This window comes from Zingiber officinale, chromosome 2A (assembly GCF_018446385.1).
Source record: "Zingiber officinale cultivar Zhangliang chromosome 2A, Zo_v1.1, whole genome shotgun sequence".
Classification (NCBI taxonomy): domain Eukaryota; kingdom Viridiplantae; phylum Streptophyta; class Magnoliopsida; order Zingiberales; family Zingiberaceae; genus Zingiber; species Zingiber officinale.
In genome coordinates, this window is record NC_055988.1 from 137,199,777 (window position 1) to 137,220,266 (window position 20,490).

A 20,490-nucleotide genomic window follows, 5' to 3' on the forward strand; every position below is an offset into this window, starting at 1 on the left:
CGAGGATAATATACAGCACCACGTTCCCAACGTCCGTCGACTCGATTCTCAGACATAATCAATAATAATAGTCTTTAATTTTTTCCAATTGTGTTGGACTTTAAATTGAGAAAAACACTTGGTGGTAAACTAGAAAAATCCTAATTCTCCAACCATGTTTTCCATAACATGAGAGGTGCATGCATTTGTAGCAGTCCACCTTTAGCTAAAAATAGTCAGACCAATTATGATCAAAAGTCCAATCTCAATTCTCAACTCTCCCGTAGATTTCAACCAGTCGATCCAATTTAGAAACTTTTCCGCTCCCATCATTTCATAGACGGCAATGATTCAAGCCAGGAAACGAAAGCGGCACTATGACAGTGAGGTGGGAAGGCCAAGAATCTCATCCGGTGCCTTAACAATTTGGGGCATTTCCAGGAAGTGAGCCCCTCGTCATTCCATTGCATTGCATATGCCCAAATCGCAAGTCAGAGAGAGACTTGAGCGCCAAGGCATCCGAGGGGCGTAATTGGAATCCGCTTCCTCCTTCCTTCCTTCCTTCCTCTCGGTGTGTATTAAACCCAACCCGAAGCTAGAGATCGATCGAGTAGGGAGGAGAGTGTCGACAGACAGAATCGGGATGGCCGAAGCTATTCCTAACTTGGAGGTTGACATCGTGGTGGTGCCGTTCCCTCACGCCGGACACATCTTCCCGGCCACCCAACTCAGCGCTCACTTCGCCCGACGAAACTACAGGGTCGCTATCCTCCTGCCTTCCTCCTCCACCGCCTTCGCTTCTCCTCACCCCCTCGTCCGCCCCCTCCAGATCATCTCCTTGCCGGACCCCTTCCGCGTCCAGGCCAAGCCCCTCGAGGACGCCCTCGACTCTCTCCTCCTCGCCTTCTTCGCCCGGAACACCTCCCTCCTCTGCGTTGTCGTCGACGACATGCTCAGCGGCCTCATCGACACCTGCCTCGCGCACTCCGTCCCCGCCGTCAGCCTCTTCACCTCCGGCGCATGCGCCGCAGCCCTCGACTACGTGTCCTGGCAACTGGACGTCGACGCCCTCCCCGACTCCTCCGCCGCGGTTCCCATCCCCGGCCTCCCCGACGACATAGCCCTCACCCCAGCCGACATCCTCAGCACCCGCCACAGGCCCTTCGGCGGCCCGGCTTGCCCCGGCGGACCTCGCCGCCAGAGGGGCGTCGAGGGGGCCGACGGCGCCATCGCGCTACTCATCAACACGTGCGGCGATCTGGAGCGTCCCTTCTTGGACTACGTCTCCAAGGCGGCGGGGAAGCCGGCCTGGGGCGTCGGCCCGTTGCTGCCTGATTCGTTCTGGCGAGCCGCGGCGGGGTCGACGGGGGAGGGCGAGGTCCGTTCCGGGAAAGAGTTCGGCGTGGACGTGAAGGAGCTCGTGCAGTGGTTGGACGCGAAGCCGACGGGATCGGTGATCTTTATCTCGTTCGGATCACTGGTCGCCCCCTCAGGCGAGGAGCTGGCCCAGCTTGCGGCTGCCTTGGACGACGTGAACCTGCCTTTCGTGTGGGTTATGCAGCCGGAGGCGAAGGCGTCGGACGCAATGGGACAGCCGACGGAGAGCGATGGCCGATTGCTGCTGCAGGCAGAGGAAGTGGCAAAGCGAAGGCAGGGAATGGTAATCCGAGGGTGGGCGCCTCAGCTGTTGATCCTAGGCCACCCAGCGGTGGGGGGTTTCTTAAGCCACTGCGGTTGGAATTCGACGGTGGAAGCGGTGGCGCGCGGGGTGCCGATTCTGGCGTGGCCCGTGCGGGGGGACCAGCACCATAACGCCAAGTTGGTAGTGCGTCACCTCAAGGTAGGGTGCGCCGTTCGACGCCCCGTCGACGGGTTGAGCTCGGCGACTGCAGTGACGAAGGAGGACTTGGCTAGCGGTATCCGAAGATTGATGGGCGACGAAGGCATCAGGAGGCGCGCTACTTCGGCGCGGGCATTCTTCGCCGGCGGATTTCCTGAGAGCTCGTCTTCCTCCCTGGATGCTTTTTTGGAATTGGCCTCGTCTCAATTTCGGCCAGGATTCTCGCACTGAGGAGGCTTACGGTCTACGGAGATGCCCTCCCTAATCACCATGAAAGATGGGCCTGAGCAATCAAAGGATTTTGGACCCAAGGTATTTTGGCTGTAAAGCTTCAAAGGCACTTGGATTCCTTTATCAAAGGAAGAAGTACTAAAGAAAGGTCGTTTCCTGACTGCCTCTGAAATTCTCAAGTAGAACAATAAACAGTGTGGTTGGTGTTGGCGACGATCAAAGTTGATTTTGTAAATGGGTCATCAAAGTTAATTGGTAATTGGTGATAAGGTCTAAGTGTTGATATCGCAATGATATACTTCTTGGTTGTGGTTGATGGCTATACTTGATCGTGTAGATTTATGTAGACTTATAAGGTATAACCTTAGTGAAGTCAAAATCTCCAAACAATGAAAGCAGGAGTTCATAGGGTAGAATTTTATAATCAATTGAAACTAGATCTAGAGATGTTTGAACAATTTGCTAGATAGGAATTTCAGCCCACTACCTACTAGTTGTTGGTTGTGCAATAGCTACTTGTGCTTGATTAGTCAACTAGAGGCAAAACAAAATCGATATGTTGGAAGCTTTTTCTGTAATGATCAAGGAGGTTGTTTGGCTTAAAGGGGTATAGAAAATTGTTTAAGCCATGGAGGTTGAGACCAAGTGCTCAAGCTAAACAACGTCCAAAATGCTTGTGAATTGTATCAAAGGTTTATCTCTACAAGCTCTTAGTGACTCTACTCTGCTAAATTTATTTAATTGTTTCATTTTAAGAAAGGAAAAACAGGAGATATTGTTAGACATTTATAGGAGTGATTCAAACCATATAAAAGCACTTGTTGTCGTTCTCCTAAACAAATACTTGACATGAGCACCCTTCCCAACTAATGATTAACTTATTGGTGTTATTGAAAAAAAAAAAAAAATTAATCTATATATTCATTTGTTAACCATACAATCAATGATGTTCTCGAAACAAATTATGTGGCTCAATCTTCAAATAGAAAAGTATATGACTTGTTTTATGAATTACTTCAACTTATATTTTTGTGCTTTAGTAACACATTTCAATTAGTAATACTTAGCTAACCAAAAACATTTTGATCCCCAAAATTACCACTACTACCCAAACCCTTTGCAAACATCGAACACTGTCTCCAAATTTTCCTCCATGCCTTCTTGGTCCTCACTTCATGCCAAAAACCCTATGTTTGTCATTCTTAATATTGAAGATCTACCACAAACTTGACTCACTTCACGGCAAAACCCCCTCCACCCAACTCTCCTCATTGAGAAACACTACGCCATGAAACTTTTGGTCACATGTCGCTTGTTGCTCCTCCCACACTCTTCTAGCAATGCCGACTATTTGTCTACGATTAGTTTGCTTCACTTCCAAATATAAGAAAGTAAATAATTGCCTTGCGCTTGTCTTGAGTTCTTCAAAGGGCAAAGCTTCCCTTAACTTTATATCCCTTTGTGCATATCAATCAAAAACTTGATCTCTTGTTATAATCTCTCACCTAAGGCTAGGCCTGGGTCGGTACGGTATACCGTACCCAAAATCGAATACCGTATACTGTACCGAAAAAATCGGTATTCTAAAAATTGATACCGATACCGTACCGACATTTCGATATACCGAATTTCGGTATACCGAAATGTCGGTACGATATTGGTGAAATACCGTCATGCCGAAGTTATATATATATTACATATAATATATGAAAAATAATTGTCTTGTAATGAAGGACAGTGATCATATAAGAACAAGAGTTGGGATTTCGAACCCAAATATGCAAGATTGAAGATTAAACCAGTAGCTAATGGTCCCAGGGTGGTGGCTCGCCGGAGACTCGTCGAAATCTTGCCAGAAATAACTAAATGCTAGCTGGAAAAATAGGGGAAACATATAGGCTTCAATCCCTACTAAAAATACCATAAATCCACCAAAGAAACAAAAGCTAAAACTCACCGGAAAATCGGACAAGAACTTGCGCAAGCATAACTCTCAGAACAGAGCTCGGTGATTAGATTTCTTCAGATTCAATGAAGGGAAAAAATATTAGGGCTGGAGAAGAAGTTTCTAAGTTGTTGTGCATCTTCTCCGGCGACTATGTGTGGTGGTCGACTATGGAAGGAAAGAATCGCGAGTCGCAACGTGTGCGCCGACTGCGCAAGGAGAGAACATGGTTTGGGGTCGTTTAGGGTTTGGTTTAGGTTTTAGGGGAATCTAAATTAATCATTTAATCTATAGTTACTCGGTATTTCGGTATACCGAAATATTTTAAATCGTTACCGTTACCGTTACCGACAAATTCGGTACGGTATGATACCGTACCGAATTTTTCGGTATACCGAAAATTTCGGTATATACGGTATTTTTTCGATACGATTTTTTGATATTTCGATATTTTTTTCCAGCCCTACCTAAGGCATATGTGAAGATCTAATCTTTTAACTCATAACCTACTTGCATCCCTAGTAAATAGCATGAATTGTTGGTTATTGATACTTGGTAGATTGCCGTGGTTATTACAAATAGTCCTTTCAAATATTTCGGATTAAATTTGCCCTATTATTAATTCTTATAACCCACCTAAGTGAAAAAAAAAATTGCCCAAATAACTTGCAAGCCCTAACTATCAACCTCAAATACTTAAACCCAAATCAGCAATAGTTAATTCATTCGGAAGGTTGGCCTCTGAATGTGCATAAACTATTTAGATTTATTTTATAGGTGAAATAAAAGGAAAATCATCTATCTAATAATAATAATAATAATAGTTAACTCATTTAAACTCTCTAATAGGCCATGCAATGTATCATGAGACTAAATTGAAGACTTTATGCATGATCTATTGGTGCTTCCCAATTGTAATAGAACTTTGGTATCAAACATTTATTTTCATTTCTTAAGATATTTATCAGTGAGAGAATTTACAAATTGTCTTTGATAATGTGTGATGATCACTTGGAGTATATAGAGAAATTTGAGTTAAGAAAATTTGATCCTCCACCTATTGATGTACTTGAAGATGCCAAATTGTTGTCATTAGGATGTACGTGCTTGTGCTTAACAAAATCAATATGGCCCAATGGAAGAGTAAAGAGGGCATTCCTAGATTAGTGATATAGAATCAGACTATCCACTCCAAGATTAATCGAATTATAAGCTAGATATCTGATAAAAAAAAATACATGAAGATTAGAATAAGATTTTTTTTATATTAAAAACATATATGGGGCATTATTTATTTATTTATTTTAAAAAATAATGTCATGTTGACTATTCTGATAATTAGGTGTGTTCTTTTAATTCTTACTCATTGTTTTTGATAATTGGTGATAATAGTTTGGATTATATAGAGCACTTTGGTTTAGGAAGATTTGATTCTCCACCTATCCATGAACCTGATCCTGAAGATGCCAAGTTGTTTTAATTAGCTTGTACATGTCTAAACCTTTAATTGCTTGACCAGTGTGCTCTGCAAGCTGCTAGACCTTTAACTAATGTGAATATGATGAAATTCCCACCAGTAGGACTGTACCAAAATGATAAGTATTCCTACGAATCAAATATAGAAATAAGTATTCCTTGTCAATTTCATTGAATACATATTCTTCCTTGGCTATTTTATTTCTAAGAATAACTATTTTTCTCCTTACATATTCTGACTTGTCATTTCTGCGAATCAAACGTAGCAATAATATCCATAGAAATGAGGCTAGTGACTCCTGTAATCTCCATCTCATTCTTGGTGAGGCTATAAAATAACCAGTCGATTAGCAACTTGATCAGCTCATATACATCTACTCACCCTTTTGATTCCTTTGAACAGGTTTAAATGCTGCCAACAAAACAGCTATTTTACTAGTGAGGAATCCTGTGATCCCAACAAAGAGTTCAGTCGGTGACAATGCTAAGGTCGTGGTACCTCCCATTCGATACTTCAACATGACCGCACTGGTGGCAATGACTAGTACCAGAGGTACCCATTGCCTCTTTATGCCCCCGAAGGCTTGCAACAAGTTGTCACCACCCTTTGAATTATTTGCTGGTGCAGATAATCCATCTACAGATCTCTGTAGCAGTAATAGGTAAAAGAAACCAGCAAGCCCACCAGCTAAGAACGCATAAGTGGATTTCTCATTGGAACAGAGATTTAGAATCGATGAACCCGTCAATATAAGAATAAGGTCATAAACTAGCAATGAAAACTTAAGCTCTGCGTACTCCTTCATGCTAGCCTCCCTAGTCTGTTTATGGTCTGGAAGGGTTTGTGATAATGATTGCATATTTAGTGAGCTTGAGAACGAATTCCGAGATAACTCAGTACTGAACGATGGTCTTAGCTCAGCTACAGATATCCCCCCTTCTCCAAGCAGCAAATTGTGAGATTCAAACGTGTACTGAAGACAATCAAAACCGCTTTCATCTTTGTTTACAATAGATTCAGATAAGTGTGCAGGGCCATTTACAACCGTCAACTTTAAACCATCAAGCCTCCAAGAACCTGACATTGAAGATTAGAAATGAAAACCACATCAATCTTTGATTGGAAAGATTATTTTGTAAACGTTGCTACTTCCAGACCTTGGTTGAGGAAATCATTCATAAGGCTACTCTAAGATATTTCGATACTGAATACCTCGTAGCCTACCTGTTTCAAGACCAATCCAAATTGCTTCAATTTTCCCTAACTTGGATCCTTTGAAAGTGACAACATCAACATAACCTCTCTGGAAGTGAAGAGATTCATTTGAATTTGTGTCTACCCCTGGCTTGGGGATCACAGCTAACCTCTGTAGTATTGCATTTCCATTTTCATCTATTAAGCAAAGCAGTAATGCAGCGTTTATGTCATTCAAAGAAGAGCCATAATCGCTACTTGTGCAGAGCTCAACTATGTAATAAGAGTTATGCAAGTCCAACTCCAAGGAAGACAATGCATCTTCATGTAAATATTTTGTGTGCTTTGCTTCGGTGCTCTGCAAAAGACGTGAAGGTTTTGCAAAACCCTGAAAATCTGAAGACAATCGGTCAGTTTATAGACCTTGAGGTTTATGCAAATAAAAGTACAAAAAAATCCATTTTAGAAGATTTCTCAATCAATTACCCCATAAACATGCATGAGGGATATGAAATATGGCCGTGGTACAATGAGTGAATTAAAAGGAGATGTTAACTCTGACCAAGATAAATCCACACCCAACAGGTATATCAAAATATCCAAATTGTACATACACAGTTATCCAAACTCCTTAATTAATCAGAGAGCAATAGCCATCAGAAAAGCATATAAAACAAAACAAGCACCTTTCATCCAACACATTGCCAAACCCAACTTATCATTCCAATGCAAATTTATGAACCATTTCCAAACTATAGCAAGAAAAAAGTAAAAAAATTGTATGTATCATCCTTCTGATCTAATATACCCTACATTAAAATTGAGGAACAGAAGTGTTTTACACTTTTAACTATCCAGTATCATCTGTCAGTCTCACCAGCAAATGTTGTTGGTGTAGAAGCATCCGACGATCGAACCTTAGTTTTGATAATGGCAAAGGATTCAAAGTTAAGTTAGTGTGTGATCTAACATGTTTGAATGAGTATTTCAGGAAAGTCCTAGCTGCGGTTAGGCAGGCGGAAAACCCTAGGGGGTGGTAACCCTAGGTCATAGGGGGTGGTAACCCTATGCGGAAAGTCTTAGCAGGTCGATGGCTTCAGGCAAAAATCCTAGGGGGTGGTAACCCTAAGTGGAAAGTCCTGGTGTCGCGAACCAGGTGAAAGTCTGGACTAGCCGGGAAGCGGATGTCCAGCAGAAAGTCCGGAAGCATCGAGTCGATATGGAGGATCGCACTGGCAACAAGTAAATCTCCCGAGTGGAGTAGGTGAGGACGCGTTCCCCGTAGAGGGAACATGAGGCGTCGAGTCGACCTAGGATTTCCGGTTGGAAATTCGAAGTTAGACCCGGACAGTCTGAAGACTGTCATTTCTCAATGTTTTATCTTATTCTAACACTGTCTTGCAGGGGATATTGTTCGGACTAACCTTTGTTTGCAGGTGAGGAACCTGCTGGAAAAAGGCTGTCCGGGCGCCCGGGATGGATCCGGGCGCCCGGAACAGGTCCAGGCGCCCGGGACCAAACTTTATCCCTGCCGCGACTTCGCCACGTGGAGCATCCTGGTTGGTTGGCCACGTCACACTCCAAGCGCCCGGAACTTCATATAAAAGAAGGGTCGAGGTGCAGCTTCAAAAACAACAATCTTTTAAGCAATCTCTCTGCAACAAGCTGCTAACGACTCGATCCAGAAAGTGCTGCAACGACACCCCGATAACCCGGAGCTTCAGATTTAGTTTTTGTTGTCGGTATAATCTGCTTACTACTTTGAATTGTAATTAGTCTGTAATATTTTTATCATGATTATAGTTGTTGCCCACGGAAAGCGATCAAGGATCGCGGGCCTTCGAGTAGGAGTCGCCTTAGGCTCCGAACGAAGTAAATCTCCTTGTCTCTCTGTGTTTGTTATTTCTTCATTCCGCTGCGCTTTTACTCATTTGTTTCTAGCGTGGTCTCGATCCAACAATTGGTATCAGAGCGGGGTTGTTTTGAATTGGTGCAACCACCTTTCAAAACAAATTTTTCGTGGTATTTTATATTTTTCGGAGTCAATTAGAATCTAGCCTTATAGCTTTATTCTAATTCTTTTATCGAATCGGCTTTTGCTCGAAGTTGGTACAACACCACTCGAGCTCGTTATTATTACTATTCCCGCACTACTAATCCAAGACTTAGTCTTGGAACATATATTTTTGTTGTTCTTGTTGCATATTACAAATGGCTCAACAAGAGGGGTTCAGTACTGTTCGTCCCCCACTGTTCTCCGGAGATGATTTCGGCTACTGGAAGGGAAGAATGGAGACGTATCTGAAGATCCAGTTCGAAACATGGATGATCATTAAGACGGGACTTCAGCTACCTTCCGATGACGATGGCAAACCAACCCCCTGCAAGAAGTGGAAGCCGACGCCAAAGCTACCTGCACCCTCCAGTGCGGCCTTTCCAAAGAAGAACTCAACAAGGTCGGCCCGTTCTCTTCCGCAAAGGAGCTCTGGGAAAAGCTAGTCGAACTCCACGAAAGCACTAACGACGCCAAGGTAAGTAAAAGAGATCTTTTACTTAATAAATTATATAATCTAAAGATGCAGGAAGGCGAGACGGCGAATTCCCTACATGCGAGAATCCAAGACATCCTCAATTCTCTTCACGGAATCGGGCAGAAGATAGAGAATCGGGACGTCATAAGGTATGCTTTAAACTCATTTCCAAGGAACACATTGTGGGCATCAATGGTAGATGCCTACAAAGTTTCCAAGGACTTGTCTTCATTAAAATTAGACGAACTATTTTGTGAATTTGAACTTCATGAGTAGACTAATACACAGCCAACCGAGAAAGGTATTGCGTTGGTTGCAGGTACAAGTCGAACACGGGAACCAAGATCACGACGAAGAACGGAACCGGAGTCGGAAGATGAACCAGACTCAGACGATGAAGACATTGAAATTACAACCGAGCTGATAAACCTCGTAAAGAAGCTCTACAAGACGAAGGGCTTCAACAAAAGAGATCTAAAGAAGGCAGTGAAAACGAAGGAAGGGTCACAGAACTCAAAGATGAAGTTTGAAGTTACATGCTACGGGTGCAACCAAAAAGGGCACATCAAATCCAACTGCCCTAACCTGAAGGAGGTCAAAAGCAAAGAAAGAAAAAGGTCCTTAAGGCAACATGGGACGAATCTTCATCGGAGGACGACGACGACGAGCTCGAACAGACGAGTCTACTCGCATTAATGGCCCGGGACCAAATCGTCGAATCCGGAAGCGAGAGCGAGTCTGAGGCGAAGTCCGAGCAAAGCCACGGATCCGTATCCGTTTCCGAAGGACCAGACCCCGCTGTAAGTATCTCCCGGTTAAACATTTTAGTTAGTTATTTATTGCGCAAATTAGCTAAGTCAAACCTGAAAGTTAAGTCACTTATAAAGGAAATAACTGTCCTTAAAGAAGTGGCTGACACTAAACCCTTACCTGACCAGAGTCAGACTGAATTTCCAACTCAAGTTCAAAAACTTGAGGAAGAAAATTCAAGTCTAAAGAATCAGGTTAAAGATTTAAAAACTACCTTAGAACGGTTTTCTTTGGGCTCCAAGAACTTGGACTTAATTCTTGGGACACAAAGGGTCATTTACAATAGAACTGGGCTGGGATATAAAAGTAAATATAAATCTTACTTATCCTTAATATACAAACAAAGTAGTAACTCAGTCCAAGCATGGGTCCCCAAGTCCAAATTGATCAATCAAGTTGGACTTAGTCAATACTGGATCCCGAAGGATCAAATACACTACCTCGATAGATCATATCGAGGTATGATCCAGAGAGAGCAAAAAGAAAAACGATATTAAAAATTTAAATTAAAAAAAAAAATTATTCAAAATTAACCTTAAAAATTCGAAATTAAATATTAAATTCAGAAATTCAAAATTCGAAATTAAATTTTAAATTCAAAATTCGGAATTAAATTTTATAAATTCAAAAATTAAATTCAAAAATTCAAAATTCGAAATTAAATATTAAATTCAGAAATTCAAAATTCGAAATTAAATTTTAAATTCAAAAATTAAATTCAAAATTCGAAATTAAATTAATTAAATTAAAATCAAGTTAAAATCAAAAATCCAAAGGAAGGCTCCAGATTATCGGGCACCTCTAAACTTAATCCACCCGATAAGGGTAACCAAGAGCAGACTACCCGGCAGGGTAATTAAGGTTAGATAAAATGGGCTAGGTTTAACTTGACCCACGGTACTGGTGAAGTTTTTGGATGATAGTACGTTAGGGAAGCTTGGGCATCGCATGTCTAGGAAGATATGGCTTCGACCTGGTGCATTTGGCCAAGTGGAACTGACCGAAGCTACCCTTAAATGGATCCTAACTAGTTAGACCAAGGTTTAGTATTAAGCTCAATGGGTAGGACTATTTGGAAAACCTCGAAGGCATGGTTACTTTAATGAGTTCCTTGTGACTCACCATAGCCCAGAAGTTTATCCAAAGAATGCTTACTTATTAAACCCAAAGCTAAACCTGAATCTAATACAAAGTTAAACCAATTCCTTAAACTGAACCTCAATTCATCTCACAACAATTATAGGGTTCTCTGATTGAAAATTTAGATCGGGTGAGATGACTAAATTAAAATTGACTTAAATCAAGTTAATTCAACAAAATTATTTCAAAATTATTTTAAACCCAATTTCAAAATTTTAAACCCAATTTCAAAATTTTAAACCCAATTTCAAAATTATTTTAAACCCAATTTCAAAATTATTTTAAACTCAATTTCAAAAATTATTTTAAACTCAATTTCAAAATTATTTTAAACCCAATTTCAAAATTATTTTAAAACTCATCTTTCAAAAATCTTTTAAATTAAACTTTAAAACACTTTTCAAAACAATTATAACAATATGACTAATTATTGTTAACTTAGCCCGGGTAAGATAAAATTCTAAGGAGTCTACTTCAGTCAAACTATCTTTCTATCCATTAACAAGAAACCAATTCATTCACTTTATGTGTAGGAGTTGGATCAATGGATGTTGGATAGTGGATGTTCCAGACATATGACTGGAGATAAATTGAAGTTTTCAAAGCTCAAACTAAAAAATTTAGGATCAGTTGCATTCGGCAACAATGGTCAACTTAAGGTAATCGGAAGAGATAATATCGAACTCAACTCCGATTTTATTATTAGAAAAGTTTTGTTAGTTGAAAATTTCAATTTCAACTTACTAAGTATAAGCCAATTGTGTGATAGCGGATACTTAGTCACTTTTGACAAAGCTAGGTGTTTAGTCAAAAATATTAAAAATCCTGAAATCACACTTAAGGGACTTAGGAAAAACAATATGTACTCAATTAATCTACCCACATCCTCAATAAAGTGTTTTATAACACAGGAAGAGGAAACTGACTTGTGGCACAGAAGACTGGGTCACACTCACACTAGACTCATTTCAAAAATGAGTCATAATGGTCTAGTTAGAGGTTTGCCCAAACTAAAATTCATTGAAAACTCAATCTGTAATGCTTGTCAACAAGGAAAACAAACTAAGTCAACACACAGATCAACAAATCTAGAAAGAACCAACTCGTTACTTGAGCTCCTTCACCTTGACCTATTTGATTCACATGGAGCCAAGTCACTAAGCAAGAACCAGTATTGCTTAGTAATAATTGATGACTACTCTAGGTTTACATGGGTAAGATTCCTAAAAACAAAAGATGAAACCTATGAAATATTTAGTAATTTTTGCAAATTAATAGAAAATGAAAAAGATACTAAAATTAAAAGAATAAGAAGTGATCACGGGGGAGAATTTGAAAATCATAGATTTACTCAATTTTGTAAAATAAATGGATACCTACATGAATTTTCATGTCCTAGAACCCCTCAGCAAAATGGTCTAGTGGAACGTAAAAATAGAACACTACAAGAAGCCGCTAGAACTATGTTAAATGAATATAATTTAAATCACCAATTTTGGGCTGAAGCAATAAATACTGCAAATCATATTCAAAACAGAATTTTAATCAACAAATTTCACAAGAAAACCCCTTATGAACTATATTATCATAAAATTCCTAACTTAAATTATTTAAAAATATTTGGGTGTAAAGTTCACATTTTAAACACTAAAGATTATTTAAGAAAATTCACACCCAAATCTAACCTAGGAATATTTTTAGGATACTCCTCAAATAGTAGAGCCTATAGAGTCTACAATCAAAACACTCTAAAAGTTGAAGAAACAACTAATATAATATTTGATGAAGAAAATAATTTACCAAATATAAATGAGAATGTTGATCCAAGAAATATAGAAGATGATGAAATTCAACCAAATCTTAATAAACCAGAGGAACCAGCCCCTGACCCAATTATAAGACCAACTAGGGCCAGTACTTCTCACCCACCTGACCAAATTTTGGGTGATCCAAACCTAGGAGTCAGAACTAGATCTTCCTATAGAATCCATAGTCAGATTGCCCTAATTTCTAAAATCGAACCTAAGACAATAGAAGAAGCACTACCTGACTCGGACTGGATCATAGCTATGCAGGAGGAATTAGCCCAATTTGAGAGAAACCAAGTCTGGGACCTTGTACCTAAACCCATAGATAAATCAATAATAGACACCAAATGGGTTTTTAGAAATAAGTTGGATGATCAGGGTGATATCATAAGAAACAAAGCCAGACTAGTAGCCAAAGGGTTTAGTCAAGTTGAAAGATTAGACTATGATGAAACCTATGCACCGGTAGATAGACTCGAATCCATTCGAATGCTATTAGCTTATGCAGCAAATAAAGGGTTTAAATTATACCAAATGGATGTTAAGTCAGCCTTTTTAAATGGTTTCATCAAAGAAGAGGTCTATGTAAGCCAACCCCCAGGATTTGAAGACTTAAACAATCCTAATCATGTATTTAAGTTAAAAAAGGCCTTGTATGAACTTAAACAAGCCCCTAGGGCATGGTATGAACGGTTATCCAATCACTTAATATCCAAAGGCTTCAACCAAGGTCAAATAGATCCAACTCTATTTGTAAAAACTGTAGAAAAAGACATCTTCATAGCCCAAATCTATGTTGATGATATAATTTTTGGATCCACTAACTCTAAATTTCTAAAAGAATTTGTTAGATTAATGGAAAATGAATTTGAAATGAGTATGGTTGGTGAACTTAATTTTTTCTTAGGCTTACAAATAAAACAAACTAAAGATGGAATTTACATTTATCAAACTAAATACGCTAAGGAATTAATTAAAAAATTGCATGGAAAATTCAAAATAATAAATACTCGATGGCAACTAACATCAACATTGACTCGACCCTGAAGGAAAACCAGTAGACCCAAAATATTATAGAAGTGTAATAGGTAGTTGCTTTACCTAACTGCAAGCCGACTGATATATTGTTTCTGTTGGTATGTGCGCAAGATACCAATCCTGCAAAAGAGTCACACTTAACCTATGTTAAAAGAATACTTAGTACATTAAAGGTACTCTAAATATAGGACTCGGTACCCTAGAACTTGCACCTTGACCTTCTTGGATTCCGACTATGCTGGATGCAAGTTAGATAGAAAAAGCACAAGTGGCAGTTGTCAATTTCTAGGGCAATGTCTTGTAAGTTGGTCAAGTAGAAAGCAACATTGTATTGTTTTATCTACCACTGAAGCTGAATATATAGCCTTAGGTGAATGCGCATCTCAATTGCTATGGATGATGCACACTCTTAAAGACTATCAACTAGAATATAATAAAACAAAAATTTCAATTGATAATATAAGTTCAATAAATCTAACAAAAAACACAATTCATCACTCAAGGACTAAACATATAGAGGTGAAGCATCATTTTGTAAGGGATCATGTAGCTAAGGGTGATATTATACTCAACTATGTTGAGTCAAAATCAAACCTAGCTGACATTTTTACAAAACCCTTACCTGAACTTGAGTTCAGCTCACTTAGAAGACAAATAGGTATGTGTTGGGTAGAATAGATACTATAACTTTATATTCTTACTTATTTTTTTATAACTACTAGGCAAAACTGATTTTCCAAAATCCCCACTTTGCTAGACTTTCGAAAGTTGGATTTAGTCTAGGATTTCACCCTAGAAATCATGTTCCCCCAGGACTCAGCCAGAGCATCTCACAAACACCTAGGTTTACCTTGATTGTGTTTGTAAAACATAGAACGTTGTGAGATGCATAGGGTACAACCTGGACTCAAGAATGCTTATTTCTGTGCATTAATATGAGTCTGGGCGTTAAATACATAATTAACAGTAATCAAATCAAGTCTTTCAGCCTTAGTACAATCTAACTGGATCAATTGACTTGACTTGACTAACCAAGTGAACACTGTTGCCCTCTAGGCAATCAGCAAGTAGCTAAACGGTTAGACAATTGGTGAAGGAAATAATAAGTTTTAGCATGTCTGTACTTAAGGGATCTGATACCTGATCAAAACAAATCTTTACTCATGCTGGGACTGTACGGCTCTGATACCTTACTAAAACAAAATGACATTCTATCAAGGTTATCCCTTCTCCTTTGCCTTAAATATTCTTGAAATTCATTTCAAAGCAGCTTTCTCAAAAACTTTCTCCAAATTTAAAACTTTCAAGTGTCCTCTATTCTGAAAATCCTTTTTAAATCTTCTTAAAAAGTTATTTAAGCTGAAACCTCTTCGAAAAACCGTCAAGTTTTTAAAGCTTTGAAAAATGTTTTTTCCTTTGGATATTTTCTTTAAAAAACCTGAATATTTTCTTTCAAGAAATTTTTTTTCTGAAAATGTTGCTTAAAATTTCTGAAGTGGAAAACTTTGTTAAATTTCTAAAGTTAAATTTTTATTTGAAAATTTTTTCTCCTCAAAACACACTAAGTTAAAAAGAGTTCCTCTTTGCAAATCTCTTCAAGCAAAATCAATTGATAAAATTTTGAAAAATATTGCTATTCTAAGGTGTTGCCTTACACTTGCTCCTTGCCTAAGTCAAAATGTTTTCTGCTAAATTCTGTCTTGAAAAATTAAGTTTTTCAAAACTAGCTCATTTTTGATATATGGCAAAGGGGGAGAGTAGAGAAATTCAAAGAAAGAAATAAATTCAAAGAAAATGTTTTAAAGGGAGCCTGTATTAAGGGGGAGCTATGTTTATGCTTATTTTTTATATCACGCTTCTTGTGCTTATATATAAATGCATAATTTTTACTTAACATTGAATTTCAGTTGCCATTATCAAAAAGGGGGAGATTGTTGGTGCAGAAGCATCCGACGATCGAACCTTAGTTTTGATAATGACAAAGGATTCAAAGTTAAGTTAGTGTGTGATCTAACATGTTTGAATGAGTATTTCAGGAAAGTCCTAGCTGCGGTTAGGCAGGCGGAAAACCCTAGGGGGTGGTAACCCTAGGTCATAGGGGGTGGTAACCCTATGCGGAAAGTCTTGGCAGGTCGATGGCTTCAGGCAAAAATCCTAGGGGGTGGTAACCCTAGGTGGAAAGTCCTGGTGTCGCGAACCAGGTGAAAGTCTGGACTAGCCGGGAAGCGGATGTCCAGCAGAAAGTCCGGAAGCATCGAGTGCTGAGCAAAAGTCCAGTAGATCTGGAGGATCGACTGGCAACAGGTAAATCTCCTGAGTGGAGTAGGTGAGGACGCGTTCCCCGTAGAGGGAACAGTAGGCGTCGGGTCGACCTAGGATTTCCGGTTGGAAATCCGAAGTCAGACTCGGACAGTCCGAAGACTGTCAATTCTTCTTTACAATGTTTTATCTTATTCTAACACTGTCATGCAGGGGATATTGCTCAGACTAACCTTTGTTTGCAGGTGAGGAACCTGCTGGAAAAAGGCTGTCCGGGCGCCCGGGATGGATCCGGGCGCCCGGAGGTCCGGGCGCCCGGAACAGGTCCAAGCGCCCGGGACCAAACTTTATCCCTGCCGCGACTTCGCCACGTGGAGCATCCTGGTTGGTTGGCCACGTCACACTCCAGGTGCCCGGAACTTCATATAAAAGAAGGGTCGAGGTGCAGCTTCAAAAACAACAATCTTCTAAGCAATCTCTCTGCAACAAGCTGCTAACGACTCGATCCAGAAAGTGCTGCAACGACACCCCGACAACCCGGAGCTTCAGATTTAGTTTTTGTTGTCGGTATAATCTGCTTACTGCTTTGAATTGTAATTAGTCTGTAATATTTTTATCGTGATTATAGTTGTTGCCCACGGAAAGCGATCAAGGATCGCGGGCCTTCGAGTAGGAGTTGCCTTAGGCTCCGAACGAAGTAAATCTCCTTGTCTCTCTGTGTTTGTTATTTCTTCATTCCGCTACGCTTTTACTCATTTGTTTTACGAATCGAAAGAAATAGCCACGAACGCTATTCCCCCCCTCCTCCTCCTCTAGCGTGGTCTCGATCCAACAAATGTTGCTGAGAAAAAAAAGGTTGCAGTTGAAAACAGTCAGACCATAGAGAAAGGAGATGACTTAGGATTTGTTTTGCTTTATGAGATAGATGGTAATAGGTTTGCACATACTATAGGAGCTAATGTCTGTATTCATTATCAATGATCTTAAGACTTCCAGTAAGACAAGAAGAGGCTGCTGGTAATTTGCTCCGCATGATCCTCCTACAACACTATCTTTTTGTTTTTCGGTTTTTTAGCAAGATATAAACACCTGTGAGATTTCCCAAGGTAGTTCGCACTAGAATGAATGTCATTGTCATACTACTTAAATGAATGCAACCATTTATATAATAGTGAAAAGTGTGACACAGAACAAAGAAACTTTCGCATGCCTCAGGAAATAGCACTAGAACTGCAATATTTGACACTAGAGCAAATTAGAATGACAAATCACAAAAATTCAAAAATTTCATGAAACTAATACAATGGCATGATAGATTGATCTATTAATTGAGTGAATTATTCTTTTTTAAAAAAAAGAGAGAGAAAGTATGCCCCCTAGATATTCCTCTTTTTTCACAGAATGCTCCATTGAAGCAATGTGTTATTCCCTGAAATAATAGAACTAATTTTTACATCATCAACCTTTCCATGGATTTATTTATTTATTTTTCATATAATATTTCTTCTTTTTTTTAAAGAAATAATTTCAACTAGGTTCCTATAATTTAGTGTTAAATATTGTCACAAAGTGACACAAGATGTAAATTGTACTTGGAATTCATGGATGCTGTAGCAAACAACAAGAATGTAAGTGATGATGCTAGCAAAGCATGACACATTGGCCGCCAGCGAGGTTAGTCAGATGGGGATCCTACCAAGGAACAAGAAGAGAGATCACATCGTAATATTATAAGATTCTATATGTATTTTACAAAAAAAGGGTGGGAAAAAGGATGAGGAGATCCTTCAATATACACAAAAACAATAGAGGAGGACTTTAGGACTTTTAAGTTATTTTGCAAATTGCAATTGTGCTAGTTCATTGTATCTTTCTTGAACGAGTTAATAGCTTGGCCTCAGGGTATGTTTATACATTAGTTATGGGCGTGTGAGGAGCTAGATCCATAATCTGTTTGAATATAAACAAACATAAGAATATTATGGAAATGTAGACTCCTTATAAATACTTTGTCTATGTCTTGAATATTATAGGGTAACTTAAAAAAAAACTTCAAAAATTTAGAAAATTAAATAGAAAAAGATGATGTATTTTGTTAATTTACTTTATTTTAATTAATTTGCATTGCAAAATTGGAGTTTCTAAGCAATGTCTTGGGACCTTGTTCTTAAAAGAAACCAATATTTCATCAAATATCCCTAAAAAGTAGCTGACAAGTGACAATTAATAATAGAAAATGAGAATATGAGGACTTCATTTACATGATCTTTTAAATTCTAGTGAGAACTAAAACAATGTCAGTGTCAAAGAAGCGTATATTGAAAATTGATGATTAGTTATGAGTTGTACATAGATAAACTAGGAAATAGATAAACTAGGAAACAGTCATGCTTTATAGAGACATGAAAGGTAGTCTTCAAACGCAAAACAATATGAAAGTAATTTAACACTGAAAGTTACACTAAGAAATGTACAAGTTACAATATATTAGATAGCAAGTGCATACCTTGCATAGGAGTTCGTTTTGACTGTGTAGCAAAACGAGAAGAATACATATGTTTGTTGACCTTCCATTGAATGGGAAACATGTTTGGTATATTTGAAACTTCTAATATCCTATTTTTGGAATACCCCTTTGCAAAAGAAGGATTAGCATGAGTGGAAGTTATGAGATACTTCAAAATGAGATCCTCCATTCCTACCAACAACAAAAATAAATCAATGATAAAATTGATGTGTTCAAAACAAATGTCTATGAACAAAAGCAATCTCATTCAACATAAAACCCAACCAAGTCAACAAACACACAAGATGGTATGGCATTCAATTAAACCTCACTATCTAGCCAAAGTACCAGTACAGGATTATGCACATGTAAGTTAATATAGGCAGATTACAGTTTTTATTTATTTCAAATAGCTGAAGGACTCTCAACTATCCAAGGTCCTAGGACTAGGTGAGGTATAGGCCTTGGTTGGTTGGTTGGATTGAAAAAACTAGTCCTTTCTTGACTTGCAATGATGAGTGATGTCAATGGTATATATTACGGACTGGAAGAAATTACCGCAGCCAATGCAACTTATTTAGAAATATATAGATGGTAATACAATTTTCCATAGAGTTGGAAACGTTAGGAACAGACTTAGGGAAATGGTGATTCTTTTATGAATTTGGAAATCAAAGAACCTTTTCTAAAGAGTTTGTGCTGGTGATGGTCTCTTCATAATCCACCACTTCTATGCACAAAAAGTTATAGTTGAAAGCTCAGTTAAATGGAATTATTAACCAAGTATGAAACTTTCCATCAGCAAACAACAAGGTCGGCAATAATTAGAGAATTTCAGTAGTTCAATCGCCGTCCAACTTGTTAGCTTGATATTTCAGGCATACGCATGTCTATTTTGCTCTGGTTTCAGGGTTGCACTTTCTGATTTCTCCTTTGAACGACTGCCTGTTCCATCATGGATTATCTCACGACAAAGGGTGTGGCGAAAAAAATGATATATTGCACAGACGAAGTAAATGACAAAAGAAATTAGAATTTTGTGCAAGCATCATGAGGAGGATTGAGCATCTAACCTCGACGCCCCCAAATACGAGAGAAACAGAGCGATTTCAGGCTACGGGCGACCTATTTGCCAAAACGCCATTGTTGCTTCTTCCTAATCCTACTGCACTTGCTTGCTCGTCTCTTCTTCCTCTATTTGTTTGTTTGCCCCCCAAAAAATCTGATGCCTCAATGTGGGCCGTCGGCCCATTTCGAGATGGATTGGGAATGTTTTGAATTAGTTTGAAATGAGATTTTACTCTCTTGTTTTTGTTTTATTTTTATTTTTATTTTTATTTTTGATGAAATGTAAATTATGTCTAGAGAGTGTAAAGTGTACAAAAATGATCCTTAGTTGCTGACGAAGTAACAAATCTAAATAAATACCTAGGAATCTATATATAGAGAGATTATATTCAGGAAAATACAAGTGCATATACGATGAATACACTTGTATTTTCTTGAATATAATCTTTACATCAAACTCACTCTCTTAAACATACTCATATTCCTTACCCGCCATATAAGATGAATCATGGATGATATGGTGAGGTGACAGGCCTTCACCATTCTACTAGTCCCCCGATAGTGAAGATGGAAGACCCTCAGCATCTACATGTACATGCTCATCTTCGATCTCATGTCCAGCCACCATATGATCTTTGCCCATAGCTGACTAACGGGCCAACAA

At 39.0% G+C, this 20,490-nt stretch overlaps 2 protein-coding genes across 3 annotated transcripts; one reads left to right on the forward strand and one right to left on the reverse strand.

The window, feature by feature from the left end:
* The first annotated feature begins 622 nt into the window (after positions 1-622).
* LOC122044028 (UDP-glycosyltransferase 73C4-like) lies at positions 623-2,050 on the forward strand. The gene has a single exon (XM_042604576.1). The coding sequence runs from the start codon at positions 623-625 to the stop codon at positions 2,048-2,050; it is 1,428 nt and encodes a 475-aa protein (XP_042460510.1).
* A 3,528-nt stretch (positions 2,051-5,578) lies between these two features.
* Positions 5,579-19,966, reverse strand: LOC122042413. 2 transcript variants are annotated; one of them, XM_042602524.1, is made up of 5 exons: positions 19,832-19,953; positions 19,439-19,703; positions 18,759-18,950; positions 6,697-7,062; positions 5,579-6,549 (listed from the first exon to the last, which is right to left on the reverse strand). In XM_042602524.1, the coding sequence occupies exons 3-5, from the start codon at positions 18,946-18,948 to the stop codon at positions 5,846-5,848; spliced, it is 1,260 nt and encodes a 419-aa protein (XP_042458458.1). In that variant the 5' UTR covers positions 18,949-18,950; positions 19,439-19,703; positions 19,832-19,953; the 3' UTR covers positions 5,579-5,845. The 2 variants fall into 2 exon arrangements, with proteins under 2 accessions (XP_042458458.1, XP_042458459.1); XM_042602525.1 differs by lacking the exon at positions 19,439-19,703 and having other exon boundaries at positions 19,832-19,966.
* Between the last annotated feature and the right edge of the window lie 524 nt (positions 19,967-20,490).

Coding starts and splice junctions, on each gene's coding strand:
- LOC122042413 (XM_042602525.1), bottom strand. CDS start 18,948: ATGGAGGATCTCATTTTGAAGTATCTCATAACTTCCACTCATGCTAAT. Junction 7,063..18,758: donor AAAACGAACTCCTATGCAAG/GTATGCACTTGC, acceptor GATTGTCTTCAG/ATTTTCAGGGTTTTGCAAAA. Junction 6,550..6,696: donor TTGGATTGGTCTTGAAACAG/GTAGGCTACGAG, acceptor CTTCAATGTCAG/GTTCTTGGAGGCTTGATGGT.
- LOC122044028 (XM_042604576.1), top strand. CDS start 623: ATGGCCGAAGCTATTCCTAACTTGGAGGTTGACATCGTGGTGGTGCCG.